This window comes from Dama dama, chromosome 15 (genome assembly GCF_033118175.1).
Source record: "Dama dama isolate Ldn47 chromosome 15, ASM3311817v1, whole genome shotgun sequence".
NCBI classification, from domain to species: domain Eukaryota; kingdom Metazoa; phylum Chordata; class Mammalia; order Artiodactyla; family Cervidae; genus Dama; species Dama dama.
The window spans coordinates 46,600,599-46,615,388 of record NC_083695.1 but is presented as its reverse complement, the minus strand read 5'-3'; the positions used below and the strand labels follow the sequence as shown (position 1 = coordinate 46,615,388).

The 14,790-nt window shown below is 51.9% G+C and overlaps 1 protein-coding gene across 1 annotated transcript in view; it reads right to left on the bottom strand.

Moving 5' to 3' along the window:
- CHAT (choline O-acetyltransferase) overlaps positions 1–14,790 on the bottom strand; it is a 59,941-nt gene that overhangs the window by 8,079 nt on the left and 37,072 nt on the right. The window contains exons 8-13 of the mRNA XM_061163080.1: positions 11,130–11,299; positions 8,585–8,685; positions 7,296–7,424; positions 4,526–4,648; positions 1,496–1,640; positions 1,280–1,342 (exon numbers count right to left, since the gene is read on the bottom strand). Coding sequence (XP_061019063.1) covers positions 1,280–1,342; positions 1,496–1,640; positions 4,526–4,648; positions 7,296–7,424; positions 8,585–8,685; positions 11,130–11,299 — 731 coding nt within the window. The remainder of the gene's footprint in view (positions 1–1,279; positions 1,343–1,495; positions 1,641–4,525; positions 4,649–7,295; positions 7,425–8,584; positions 8,686–11,129; positions 11,300–14,790) is intronic.

Genomic DNA, 14,790 nt, shown 5'->3' with positions numbered 1-14,790 from the left:
GCTTTAAGTCTCATATGAAGCACTACTTCCTCTGGGGAGTTCACCTGGCTTTCCCAAGCAGAAGGAACTTATTCCTCCATGTTCTCTGCTATTTCCTGAAATACTTAAGGCCTCTTTTACCTACTATACAGTGAACTCCCCAAGGATAGGGCTTCATTTTTTATTTGCCAGCACCTAATGCCTTGCCTGGCACAGAGCAGAAAAACAAAGGATACCCACGGAAGACATGAGAGCAAGCTTGATTTTCCCCAAACAGAACAAACACCTATTCAGATGAATCAGGGACCTAGCAACTGAATTGGAGAAAAGCCTATACTGCTGCTGCTACTGCTAAGTCGCTTCAGTCGTGTCTGACTCTGTGTGACCCCATAGACGGCAGCCCACCAGGCTCCACCTTCCCTGGGATTCTCCAGGCAAGAACACTGGAGTGGGTTTCCATTTCTTTCTCCAGTGCATGAAAGTGAAAAGTAAAAGTGAAGTCGCTCAGTCATGTCCAACTCTTCACGACCCCGTGGACTGCAGCCTACCAGGCTCTTCTGTCCATGGGATTTTCCAGGCAAAAGTACTGGAGTGGGGTGCCATTGCCTTCTCCAAAAGTCTATACTGGCTAGTTCTAAAACCCAGATCTATGTTGTGCTTGCTTTCAAATACATAGACAGTAAACAAAGTAAATACAAAGTAAACTCCTTTTCATAGATTGTATGATCCTTCAAAGACTGTATCAGAATGATTCACAATTAATATATTGATCACCAGTCCAAGCAGTAGCTTATTTTTGGTTTGTATGCAAATAATGGCTTTGCAGTGCCAGAAAATATATTATTTTCCTAACCCAGGAAAGCATTTCCCTTACCATTTCAATTTCACCATTAACTTTCAGCAAAAAAAATCTTTTTATTCACAAGCAGTATAAATAAATAAATACATGGAGAATAAGAAGGCAGAAACAGCCCTGGGTGGGAGTTTTAAAACTCACCTGAGACTGCATGAACCACATACGTCTGCCTTCTCTTATATAAACTGTAAGGTGCTTTACATGTTGGTGCTATTATTACTGGTGTTGTTTCAAAGACCATTCATTGTATCCCTGTAAAATCCATGTAAAAAGCAGGAGTGCTGTGTTACCCAGCTTTTAAAAATAAGAAAGAGGAGGCTCTGAGAGGCAAGGTGGCCTCACCAAGTCGCTGCATAGGAGGTGGTCCAGCTGTCACCCAGAGTCTGTGCTGAGGCCCCGGCTCTGGGCGCAGCCGGGGTCCTGAGCGCAGGCGAGGTCACTCACCATGACTGTGTACTCCGTCTGGGCTCGGATGGCATCCTTCAGGAGCAGCAGCTTCTCCGAATCCTGTAAAATGGACAGAGACACAGTGCACGGGGCTTTAAGAGGCTGCTCAGGTACAGACCAGCCAAAGGAGCTGGGTGTCCCGGGGCTGAGCCACAGGCGGCCCACAGCTGCCCCACTGACCTCCCTGAGACCCCTCAGGCCAGCAAGACTTACCGGCACGGCGGCTGTGTGGTGGTCAGCGATGGCTTTCACAAAACGCAGCGCCTCCGGAGTGGCCGATCGAATGTTGTCTACCCGTCCCTCATGGAACCGGCGGATGGACGCACTCTCGTAGGTGGGCACAAGTTTCCCGTGGAGCCTGTACAGGATGAAGGGGGAATGGCAGACAGTGCTGCCTTCTCAGGGAGTCATAAATGCTGAAGGAAAAATAGCCTGGCCTGCCTTTATTTTTACAGTCCTGCCTTCGCTCGGCACAGTCTTTCATTTTAATGCTAATAGAATTCTGGAGGAGATTCCCCAAAGATGAATGTTGGGGAGCCTCTGATATGAAGAGCTGAGTACACTTTCCTGTGTGATACTATGTGGATATAAAATATAAGGAAGACATGACTGGTGGTAGTTGTTTTTTTTTTTAAAGTCCCAATCTGGTGGGAAACCTAGAATTTTCTGCAAGACCCAATGAGTGAGTGATTAATAGCACAGCGTGGAATAATTTATCATTCCCACTCTTGAGGGAATCCTGTTTTATTTAAAAATAATTCAAGCATGACCTATGGATCGAGGCAGGGAGGGGGCCTTAGTGGCCATGGGTGCCAGCTGCTGCACAGGCCCACCATCCAGGGGCAGCGGTGCTTCCAAAGTGACCCATGGGTACCAGGGCTGTGTTTCTCCTTCCTCACGTCTGTGACCCCTGGCCCCACCAGTCAGAGCAAGTCTCTTCCTCAGATATGCGAACTGAGTGAGCATCCTCAGGCTGGCACACCAGGCTGGCAAACACCTTTCTCGCCAGTGAGTAAAGCTGCTGGTGTTAAGGGGTCAGGGACGGGAAAGACACAGAACTCGGAGAGGGGCAGTGACAGCCCAAAGTCACAGCATGTTGTGGCCTTGTATCTTGGCCTCCTTCAGGCAAGTCTCCCTCGCCCTGGGTGAGTTCCAGGAGTGGGGAATCGAAAGTCTGACTGGGTACAGTGCTTGACACCAAGACTTGCCAAGAAAGTGGCACTTCCTGTACTCATGTCTCCTTTTCCCCCGAGACTCTGGCAGGGAGCTCATTTCCTGTATCTCTACAGCCCCTTGGAGCAAACACCCTGCTGAGCACAAAAGTAGACGCCATCACTGGCTGGTAGCTGATCAGCCCCAATTTAGGCAGCTTCCAGGTTTCTGCTGAATCTAGAAGCAGATTAAAAAAATATTTTTTTTTTGTTACAGTTGAAACTCCGAAGCAATCATTCCATAAGCAGCAGGTGGTATTTTGCCTATTCAATGAGCCTGGGAGCCTCTGGCCTCATCTATTCCTGGCCATGTCCAGTGACAGCAAAGATCTCTGGAGGGTAGAGGAAGGGGGCTCTGTCCCCATCCCTTCTGGGATTTGGATCTGAAGCTCTGAAGTGCTTGAGTACCAGGGCAGCAGTGTCCCCAGCCATGGCACTAGCAGGACACTGACCTCATGGCCCATTTTAGCCACACGCCATCTGAGTATCAGAATGGCATTGACTACAGTTCCATAGGCTGGGTCCTTCCACAGCCCAATGCCAGCGAGGTCTCCACATCCTGGCGGTGAGCACAGTCCTTGTGTGGGGTGATGTCAACCTGACAGATGACACTGAGTGGCTGCACTCCCTCCCCCGTGAGTCTCACCCCCTGTGAGGGACACTGGAGTCTGGGATGCCACTCACTCATTAGTGATACCTCCTGGCAGGGCCTTCTCCAAGTCACTTTATGCCTATCCTGATTGCAGACCAAAAGCAGGTTCTGGTGGGGGTGTGGTGCTATTTACTATATCGCACCTGTGCTAGTTTATGAGCTGCTGCTTCTGAGATGCTGGGACCAACAGGAGCCAGCCCTATCTTGAGGAAGATATATTTTGCATTATTTTTTGCCTCTCATAAAAGGTCAATTCGGCTCCCTACCCTGCCTTCAACCCTTACTCCCAACTCTGCATCTCTTCCCCAGGACAGAGCTACCACTTAAGGGATTTTTCTAAACCACACACTGACCATGCCGCCGCAGGCTAAAACCCCTGCAGTGTCTTCTCAGGGCTCTGACAGTCCCTGGTGCCTACTCTGTCCCAGGCACGCAAGATAACCAAGAACATCACGCCTGGGGGAGACAGTCTATTAAACAAAGTGTGTGAATCCATGAACAGGGGAGCCCACATGCATAACAACTGCCATGAATGAAAAAAGAACGCAGCGTGCTGTGACAGAGAACTGGTGGCAAGAGGCTCTGAGGTGGCCTCTGAGGGCTGGCGCCTGAGCTGAGACCTGAGCTGTAGGAAGGAGCTGGCGTGTGAAGAGTGGTGGTGACAGGTGGGTGGGCAGAGGCACTGGCACAACGCAATGGTCTGGAGGTGGAAGAGAGCCTGGGGGCAGGGCCCTGGGAAGGCTGGTTCACAAAGAGCCTTTCTGAGCCTGGACTTTGTTCTAAGCGTGATGGGAAACCACTGGGAGGGTTCGAGGTGGTAGGTGATGGAATCTGATTTGTATATTTCAAAGTTCATGCTTCATGAAGACAGGATTATTGGGGACAAGAGTGGACCTGCAAAGGCAGGCTACAGTTGACCAAACATCAGATGGCGGGGACTTGGAGGTGGAGGGCAGAGGATGGAGGAGCACTGCTGTGGGGTGAGGGGAATGAGCGACGGAAACCAGTTAAGCCCCAAATGTTTGACTTGACCCACCAGGGGGTGGGCAGGGATGCTAGTTCCATCTTGTCAAGACCAGGAAAACTGGGTGGAACAGGTCACGACTCCAGCACCCCAGGTGGGCTGGCTGAGATCAGGAGGAAACCACGTGATGTCCTTACCACCTGCCTGGCCCTTGTTAGTTCTGCGTCCCTCCACCCTCACCCCCCATGAACTCTGTGCCCCTGGGTCATTGCTTGCCAGCTTTAGGTGACAGGGTCCTTCCATGCAGCCTGCCTATCCCCATTCTCTAGGCTCACAGAGAGTCATCCCTCCCTCTAAGATGCTTCTAGACCCTAGAGTAGGTCATCAGCCAGTCCCCTTGGGCAGGCTGTGCTTACCTGTAGAAGGCCAGCTGGAGGGCCACCTGAATAAAGGCATCAGGGCTGCATTTCTGTTGCTTAATGAATGTTTTCCCATAGTTGTCAAACTTATAAACAGTGAAGTCGAGATTCTTTACTATTCTGTGGAAGAAAAAGGAAAGAAGCTTTCACTGCATGCAAAATAGAATGCACTCACCACAGAGTCTAACGAAGTTTCTCGAGCCTGGTCCATGTCAAAGCAGTAAGGTGTCCAGGACACAGCCAGAGACAGGTCTTGATGTATGGAAGTGCAGAGGGCATGCCGACTAGGAGGACTCTGAACTGAGGGTGAGGCTTGGCTGGATAGGGCAGTGGTTCTGTACTGTGGGTGGGGGAGGTGGGCCTGGCTTCAGGGAGGGACACAGAAGCACAAGGGTCATTTGCATGGGCAAGGAGAACACAGCCCACAAACAAAGTCCTAGAAATTCATTGCCCCCAGAAGTAGGCCTCATAGAGGCCATGTATTTTGACCTGTTTGGGAAGGTGTGTCCAGCATTTCCATGGACTCTTTGGGCATCCTGGCCATCCTGCAAGACCTGCCAACCCCCCATGTCCAGGGAAAAGCCTGTTTCTCTGACGGCTGCAAGCAGCATCTCTCACTGAGACTTGTCCCTGTTGTGCTATGGGAAGAAAGGCCTGGGGCCTGGCTGCTGGTCACAGTCACCGCAGCTAAAGCTGCTCATCCGGGCTTTGTTGGTGACTGAAAATCCATTTTATCCATAAATTGATGCTGAGCCTCCTGTGATATGCCTAGACAGTTGCTGCCCACAAATCACTGTCAAGTAGAAGGAAGATTCCCTGAGTCCACACTGAGACAGGCCTTCAGTGCTGGTCTCCCCACTCCCTTCCCTTCACTAATTGACCCGTCTCCTTCGTAATGAGTTTGGGGTCCGGGCTGATGGCTTGCAGAAGCAACATGCAGCAAGGTCCCCACCATCTGGCCACCAGCCATGTGTGTATATGTGTGTGCGTGTGTGTGTGTGTGTGTGTGTGTGTGTGTGTGTGTGTGCAGAGCCCTGGGTGGGCAGCCCTGACCCCTGCTCACACCCTCCCTCAGGATTCGGTGTTCCCTGCCTGCCTTGCCTTGAATTATTCCTCCAGTCATGTGAGCTCAGCTCTCGGTTGGTCCATGCCAGGTTCCGAGGACCCAGCAGGACTCGGAGAGGGCCCAGTTCTCATGGGAACTCACCCTTCAGTCTGTCCTGTTGACCTACTACCCTGGACAGGCTGAGCTCACAGTCATCCCAGCCACCTGGAAACTTCTTGGCCAAGCCCTGGCCCCTCAGACCCTACCTACCTTCCATGGCAGCTCAGGACCTCACGGCTTCTCCTGCTTCCCCACCCACAGGCCTCTCTTGGCTCTTCCGGTCATCTAGAAAGGAAAGCTGGGCGCTTGGGACCACATCACAGCTGCCTGAAGACCTGAAATAAGCCAACTCTTTCTTCTGCCCAGGTCTCACCAGCCCACCAACTCACTCACCTTCGTGTCCCAAGAGCAGCCCCATAGGGTTGAGATACGAGCACTTACAGATGAACACCTAAGGCCTCTCTTCTTCCCCCTGGAAAGTCAGTCAACACCTCCAGCAGCTTGCTGTGGACTCACCCTCCCCATCCCTCGGCTTCTGAGCCCAGCCACACTCTGTCCTGCTCACCCACGGTATTCCCACAGTCTCCTCACTGGTTCCCGGAAACCCCATGCCCTAAATCCTCCAGGGGTTCCTCACCACTGCAGCACAGCTTCCAGTCCCCACAATGTAAGGACATGAAGTTCTTTGCAATGTGACCCCAGCTTCCCTTTATTGCCCCAGCTCTGGTCATTCTCTCACTTGCTGGCCTCCAAACAACCTGATCTTAAGTTCCTGTGTCTTTCCCAGCTGCTGGCACCATGAACTCCTAGTTATCATTCAAGGCCCATCTCTGCAAAGCCCTCGCTCCACCTCCTGGCAGAACTCAGCTCCAGTGTCCTCTGTGGGTTCCGAACCAAATACTTGTCTCTGGTTTGGGCGCTTATTGCATCTGACACTTTTGCTTTGGGGATCCAGTTCCTCCTCCAAAGTATGGAGGGTGGGACTAGTGGCACATTGATTTCTGTGTCCCCACAGCCCTATCAGAGGCCTGGAACACACCAGAGCTCTGCACATGTATGATGAACAAATGAATGAAAGAATGAGTGAATGCATTCCTGCTCATTTATTGAATGAGGGAATGAACAGCCAAAGTCCATATCTAGTTGCCAGACCGTGCACACTTTGCAACTGCTAGCAAGGGCTCATATCCACTCCCCTCCACCCCCCGGGGTCTCCTGCTGGGTCCCGTTAGGGCTGCCCTTGGGGAAAAAAAGGCCCCTTGTCAAGTTGCAGTGTAAATTCAAGCAAATTGAAATCGCCTGGATTCAAATGACTTATTCAAACTAGTTGGCAATGACCCCCCTCCCCACCCCGGAAGCTGGAGATGATTTCCCCGCCTTGACTCTGCTCAGTCAGGTGAAACCTGTGGAAAAAAATAGATGCATGTTTGCATTTTATGGAAATGAAGGATACTTTGGCAAGGTTATTTCCCCGAGAGGTACAACTCCCCTTTAGTTTGACTGCATTTCCATGAAGGGGGTGGGAGGAGGCAGGTGGGAGGAGGCAGAGGAGTTGGGGCCTTTTGGAAGCTCCTAGGATACCTTGGCAGCTGGTAGGGTGGGGGAGAGGTATGGTGATTCCCCCCTGGAGCATCACCCCCAAAGACTTGGGATTCTCCTTACTGTTGAAGTTTTTCTGCTGAGGAGGCTAAGAGGCCTTGAATTTCCGGAGAGCATTTCCACCTCAGCCTCCTGGGTGCTGGGAGCTCGCTGACCGAGTCAGCTCGGACCATCTTCTTGCTGGTCTTCACCCTGCAGGACAATGGGGTGACCTCCTGTGGCCCTGCAAGCTGGGGGGCTGTGGGCAGCTTATTTCTTTGCCCTGCAGTCATCTTAGCTGTTGGAGTTTGGTGTGCCCTCCAAACCACGACACAGATGAATGGACTGAAGCTCTGAGAGGACACCTAAATTAGTGAGCGGCCGAGCTAGGATTCTATCCAGTTCCACCTATCTGCAAAGCCCAGGATTTCTTTTCATGTTTTCCTGTTTGACCATACTACACCAGTAACTCTTAAAAAAAAAAAACAAAAACAAAAATAACACACACATTTGGGGACAAATGGAACAAGCAAATTGTTTTTCTGTCGATGAGGGCTGGTTTGGGTTTTCAGTAATCCTAAAGAATCCCTTCAGGGAAGTCCAGGTGGCTCTAGTGGTAAAGAATCTGCCTGTCAATACAGGAGACATACGAGTCTCAGGTTCAATCCCTGAGTCGGAAAGATCCCCTGGAGGAGGCTATGGCAACCCACTTCAGTATTCTTGCCTAGAGAATCTCATGAACAGAGAAGCCTGGTGGGCTATACAGTCCATGGGGTCACAAAGAGTTGGACATGACTGAAGTGACTTAGCATGCACGCACAGAGTCCCTAAATCATGGAAGAGATTTAGAACTTATAGATTCAGGAGAGGATTCTAGTAGGAGAGAATGAGCAAAATCATGAATGGAGGAAGGGTCCCAGTGTATCTAAAGGACAGAGAAGTACTCAGTCTGGCGACCTTGGAAGGTAGGGAGAGAGACCCAGGCTGAGAGGAGAGAAACAGGTACAGCTCCCCTCTGTGCTGGGTCAATAGTGGGCCCACACCCGACTCCAGACAGGCAATAGACATCGACCTGGACTTCCCTGGACCACAGCAAATGTTCCCTTAAAGCTGAGAATTCTTGGCCAAATATTGCCCTAACTGCCCTAAACTTGTTGCTCAGTCTGCCCCTTCTGTCCAAGATCGATAAAACATACGATGTCTCATTCAAGCTGGTTTTCAAATTCGTCTTTTGCTAGGACACATGCCAGACTAATGCAGCTCCTCAGTGGCCGCCCACATTTTTCTTGGCCTAGCTTGGCCACTGCTGGGAATCTGGCTTTGCCTCCCATGGCCGCTCAGTGGCTCAGGAGGGGCCCTGCCCCCAGACTCACATGTGCTTGAGCAGATGCTCCGTGCACTGCACCAGGACGATGCCATCGAAAGGGGAGTGTTCACACACCACGCCACAGGTGCCGTCTCGGCCCACCACGAACTGCAATAGCAGAGAGAAGTGAGCAGGCCTCTGGGTCAACATTCTAAATCAGCCGCTTGGCTCCAGGTCAGGACCCCTGTATCCCTCCTACTGCCCCCACCTCTCAGGGAGACCTTTTCTCCAGGAACACCAAAGCATGTCATCTCCTGAAAAGAACACAATTGCCATGGCCTGAGAATAGAGGAGCCTCAGGACAACGCTAAACTGTGTGACCTCCTCCCAGAAATGCCCTGGGTGGTGAAGGAAGAGCCCACAGCTGCCTGGCTCAGGTAGCCCAGTGATTCCTAAGAGCTCACGCCGAGGCTGTGCACGCTCTCCTCGGGTCCTGGGCAAGCCCCTTCGGCTCCTGTTAGCCCTGTTTCCCCTTCACAGTGCATATCAGGGCCACCATCCGGGTCTGCTTTGTGTGATTATGTTCTGGTGGACACTGTGTGGTTGGCCACCACTGATATTATCCCCAGGATCTAGTGTCCACCCCATAGTAGGTGCTTAGTGACTTCTCTAAATGAGTAATGAAGGATAATGACCCAATTTGGGTGGCATGCAAATTCCCAGGGAGAAATAAATATCTCATGATAGGAGTGAAAGAAAGGTGTACCAAGGATGCCCCATTCACTGCTGCCTGAGCTTCAAGTCAGGATCCCCGATTTCAGTTCTGTGGTTACCACCTTCCAGCCGGGAGAGCTCTGACAAGTCGCATCAAATCTCTGGCTTCAGTTCGCTCTCATTTAAAATGGATCCAATAAGGCTCAGTTCACAGGATCAATACAAGGATTAGAGAGACGGTATACGTAAGCCCCATGGGAACTATAAAGATTACTCATGACTTTTCTAACTATACAAAGGCTGAATTTAGCTGACTTCGGAAAGGGAGATGCTCAGTGTGTACAAAGGTGCTAGCAGGAAATCACGAAAAGAATGAAATCTTGATTATAAAAGCATAACCTGAATACAGTCGAGCTGCCTTGAAGTCCACCTCAGCACAGCATTACACTCCAGAGGTACTAACCCATCATCCATAAGCAAAAAACCAACAAGCAAACAAATACACAAGCTACTGAAATCTGATGAGACCTTCCGGGGACCTGTGGCATGGCACACCTCTGAGCTGACTCCCAGTCTCCCCCAGTCTCATAGTATGCCAGCTCCCAGAATCGTTACTCCTATTCCTCAAACAAGCACACTTCCCACAGAGTTTTTCTGCAGGTCCATCCATGCAGGCTCTTTTCTCACTCTCTCCCATGCCCTCTGCCTTTCTGTCCTGAGACTTGCTCTCAAACCTTTCCATTCAGGTTCATGGAACTTTTTGGGCTTCTCCAGCTCCCCTGATAATCCGTCCCGCCTGCAAAAAAGAGCCCAGAAGTGGGCACACATAAGGCAGGAGGGGAGGGCTGTGGCCACTCACACATTAGTGCTTTTCTGTTCCTGTCACTAAAAGTAAGGGTGGAAAACAGTGCCTTTTAAAAACCACTACCAAAGCTTACTATGTTTCAGGCCCTGTACATCCATTATATCATTTCATTCCCACAGCTGCTCCATGAAAGATTGCAAGCCATTAACACTACTGGTGGAGGCTAAATAGCCAGCACGGCAGGGAGAGAACTCATCAGAAATAGCAGAATCAATATGCAAACCAATAAAAAGGATAACCTGCAGGATGCAGGGGACAGAGAGAGAGAAAAATGAGGCAGTCTGGAAAAGCTTACCAGTGGGAGCTAAACCAAAACCAGAGCGATGCTAAACCAAAACATAAACATGGTTGGGTGCCACTTAATACAGTCATCGTGAAAGTGTTGGAGCTTTACAAATAAACAAGGCTAGATTCAGGATCAGCATGCTGGAGAAAAAGGATGGGGGATGGGAATGAATGGCCTGAACTTCATCCCCATGTGTGAGTATTTTTCTCTAGGCCAAAGTGAATGTCTTATTTCTGGGCTGACGTCATATGAATGAGAACTCTGTGAACGGTTCTGTTTCATTTTATGACTCTTCCGTGGAGATGCTGGGCTGCCGTACTCCTCAGGGATGAAGGGAGGTGTGTTGAAATGTCAGGGCCAGGGTGATGGAAATTCAGAAACACTGTTGTCTTCAGGCATCAGACATGATTCTTGATGAATGCGTTGAGGGTTTGTTTGATGGGAGTCCCTGGCATGCCCCCACCTGATAGTGTATGATGGAAGATGGGGAATGAGCCCCAGGTCTGACCCAGAGGGCCCTAGGCTGAGCACAGGCTGCAGGAAAGCTAGGAAGTTAGCGCTACATTTGGCCACTTGCTCCTGAGAAGAGTTCTGGCCAGTCCAGGGGCCAACACGAATAGCACATCTCCTCGGTTTCCCTGGCCCCAGATGCAGCATCCTGGGTGGGCAGCAGAGGCCACTGAGTGAGCCTGCTGGACGTGAGCATGAGGTAACTCAGGCCACTGGCCATGCCATGGAGAGGCTTACCTGCAGGGACTTGTCGTACCAGCGGTTGGCCCCGTTCTTGCTGCAGCCTCCGCCGTGGAGGAGCTGGAGCGCCCGGTTGGTGTCACTGAGCTCCATGCCTCCGGGGGCATCCAGGCACACCAGGCAGATGCAGCGCTCGATCATATCCAGAGAGTCCCGGTTGGTGGAGTCTGCAGGGCGGGCCAGCATGGCCTGACTTAGCATCTGCCCAGTCCTGGGCCTGGGGTCCCTTCTGCAGAACCCACACCATAGGCAGATACATATATGGACACACAGACCTTGAGCCATTCCTGAACCCCCTCCCCTGTAGTCCAGGGAGTGAGCTGGTAAGTCCAGGTTACTGTCCTGAGCTTCTGAGCTGACCCTGGGCAGGGGGGGGGGGGCTGGCACACCCCCAGGGTCCCTGTAAGAGTCCTGCCCTCCAGCTGTAGCCAGTTCTGCCCCAAGATGTTCAGCCACTAGTCCTGCCCCCCAAGATGAAGGGGGTGGCATGGGGTCTTCCCCAGATGCATTAGACTCTCAGGCCAGCTTGTGTCAGAGAAGCCCCAATTCCCCCATCCAATGGCCCCCTTAGAGGAGTCCCAATTTCCTCACCCAGTGTCCCCATTACTCACACTTGCCCATTACTCACACGTCTGGCACATAGGCAAATTCATTTGTCCTGAATTGTGATTTTCAAACATTAGTTGCCAAAAAGTTTTAATTAGTCAATTTCACATGAAAATTGGAAGTAAGAAAGTGAGGGTGTTGCTCTCCCAGGTCCTCCCTCACCCCAGCTGTTGTTTCTATGCAAAGGGCAGGTGGAAGGGCCAGTCTGCCCCTGAATCTGTAGCCAGAGGAGCCCACTGGGCCAGTTTCAGGCACGTAGAGTTCATCAGGACAAATACACTAAAGGTCTCAGAGTTGTACAAAAGACATGTCACTGAGAGTCTGACTTCTCCACAGGAGACAGTGGGCATGGAGTTTCCTCTAAAGTAGAGCTGGGCTAGCCAGATGGGCTGCCCCATGCAGCTTCCTCTCCTGAGCGCAAGAAGGTTTGCACAGCCTGCCCAGTGGGACCTGACTGTGGCCACAGCTGCCATGACTGTGGGACCATATACCTTTTCTCCCAATCAGGAGTCTTTACTGTGGTGACTGTGTTATTTCTGCACCATCCCACACAGGCGATGGGGCATCAGAACCCGATGGTGAGGGCTGCCATCGCCCAGGCATCCTGACCCCTGGGCTAGATGGGGTGCAGGGTTACACCCTTCCCCCAGTCCCAGTGTGTTCCATGCATGAGAAGATGGGGTATGTGTTATTTGGAGGCAAAGGAGCATTACTTGGCATATTCTAATACCCACACCCACTTCAGTTATAGAATACCTGGTTTGTAGCTTGGCACATAGATGAGCAGAACTAAAACTACATTTTCCAGCTTCTCTTACAGCTGGGGGAAATCGTGTCTCAGTTCTGCCAACAAAAATCTAGAAACACTATCTGACAGTTTTCAAGAAACCTCCTTAAATACAGTTAGCACATTCTCTTTGCTCATTTTTCCAAGCCCTGGGAATTGAACGTTCAATGAGACTCCATTGTGGTGGACAGTGTGGGTGCGGGGAGGTGGGAAACTCCTGTTCCTCCTCCCTTAAATGTGGCACAGTCATCACTTCACCCTCTTCAACTTGAGTCAACTTCTACTGCCCACAAGATAGAATCCAAACTTCTCAACATGGCCCTCCGGACTCCATGGCTAGCCTATGCTGCCCCACTGGGTCACCTCCCTGGAATCCTGGCATGGACCTCGCAGGAGCTCCTGCCGCTCCTGGATACCTGTGCACATCCATCCCCTCAGATCATGCAGCCTGCCCCCTGGGTGGGAGCCCTTCTCCTCCTCTGCTTATCAAAGCTCTACTCATCAAATGCTCCTGAGATCCCAAACCCTATTGCAGTGTGGGCCCTGCATCCTGTGTGGGTGAGAGGAACCCAGAGGGCTCCTGCCCCACCCCGAACGCCTCACCCCAGTAACATGCTGGCTCGGGTGCCTGCTCAGGGCAGACGAGGACCCTCTGCTTGCTCCCCCAGGCTGGCCTCACATAGAACCTAAGCTAGCGCCGAACCAGTTACCTCCACACCCACTGCCTCCTACCACACAAGGCGTGACCTCACTGTGTGGGACCCTGTGGCTGCCCCAGACCCAGCCACTGACCATCCAGCCCTAAAATCCGACCTGGCCACCTCCTCTCAAGCTTTGAGCTCACAGAGAGCAGGGCCTAGCTCCCTGGCTTAGGTAGGCACAGGAAGTGTCCATGCCTGGCAGTGGACTTGAGTGTGCATGGACAGGTGAGGCTGAGATCTGCGGGCATAGCTCAGATAGGGAGCGCCAAGGAGCCCTTCCAGGCCCTTTGGAAGACAGGAAACTACCTTTGTGGCACGGAGTTTCATAGGATGAAAGGGGTGGAGGAGAGATGGAGACAGGAAAGGGATTGCTTACCCTCTGCAAAACTCCCCCACCCTGGCTCCTATTGGAGCCCCTGCCAGTGGCCATGGTGCCCGGCCCTGCACTATGTGTTCTTCTGGGGGTCCCTGGGCTCAGGGTGGCTGGTGACTTCAGAGCATAGAGAGGCCTTGGCCAGGCCTGGGTCTGATTCAAAATAGGTGGAGAGAGAGGAAGGAACACATCAGGAAGGAAGTAACTGTGCTGGAAAACGCTCTGAGGCTGGGCAGCAGACACCCAGGCTGGTGAGTGGAGCTTGTCAGTGATGCCTAGCCACTTGGGGAGGGCCTGGGCCTGGGGACCACGGGCAGCCCCAATGCTCTACACTTTGGCCTGTGTCTCAGTGAGCTCTGGGAGCCCAGGCTTGGTATCTGCCTATGAAACAGCCCCAAGGGCAGTGTAGAGTAGGCAGGCTGCAGCTCCCCGGGAAGCCCAAGGCAGGCCTGTCCAGCTCAGAGCCTGGGGAGCAGGCCTGATGCAGCCACTGGGCAGAAGAGTGAGGGTTGGGCACCCTCCTTTTCAGCTGGGTAACTTGAAGCTGGTGGCGTAAAAGCTGGTGGCCTGGGCATCAGTGCCCCAGGCACCTCCAGGTGAGACAGAGGAACCCCTGAGGAAGGGCTGAACCATCATTGCATGCAGGTTGAGCAGGACCCCGGAGCTCAGCACCACTCAACAGGAACCAGGTCCTGGCTCATTAAACAGAGTGAAATGGGAGCAGGATAGCAGAGCCAGGATGCCAGGTGGCCTTGCAAATGAACTCCCTGCATACAAGCAGCTGATCGGTCAGACGCTGACAAGTTTATCGTGTAAGGCAGAAAATGAACTACATCCAAACTCATCCACCATGACTCTGGCCCAAATGTAATGGAAACATGGGGTGGTGGGCCGGAGGCACACGGCAGGAGCCGTTTGTCTTGTGACATCCTCATCGAGCACATGGAGGCTCGTTTAATGTGGTAAATCAATCTTCCTCAAGGAGCCCCTGCTTAATAGGTAGAAGTCAGAATTGAGTAATAGGAGGAGCTTGCTCTGCCACCCACTCCTGGGGAGTTGATAACTTTGGTGATGCAGAAATTCCAGAGGCCATGAGGCCTTGGAGGACCCTAGAGCTTCTACTAGAGGTTGAAAGTTTCCAGTCTGTGACTAAGGTGAGCAAAGAGAAAATGAACATAGCACCTCTGCCTT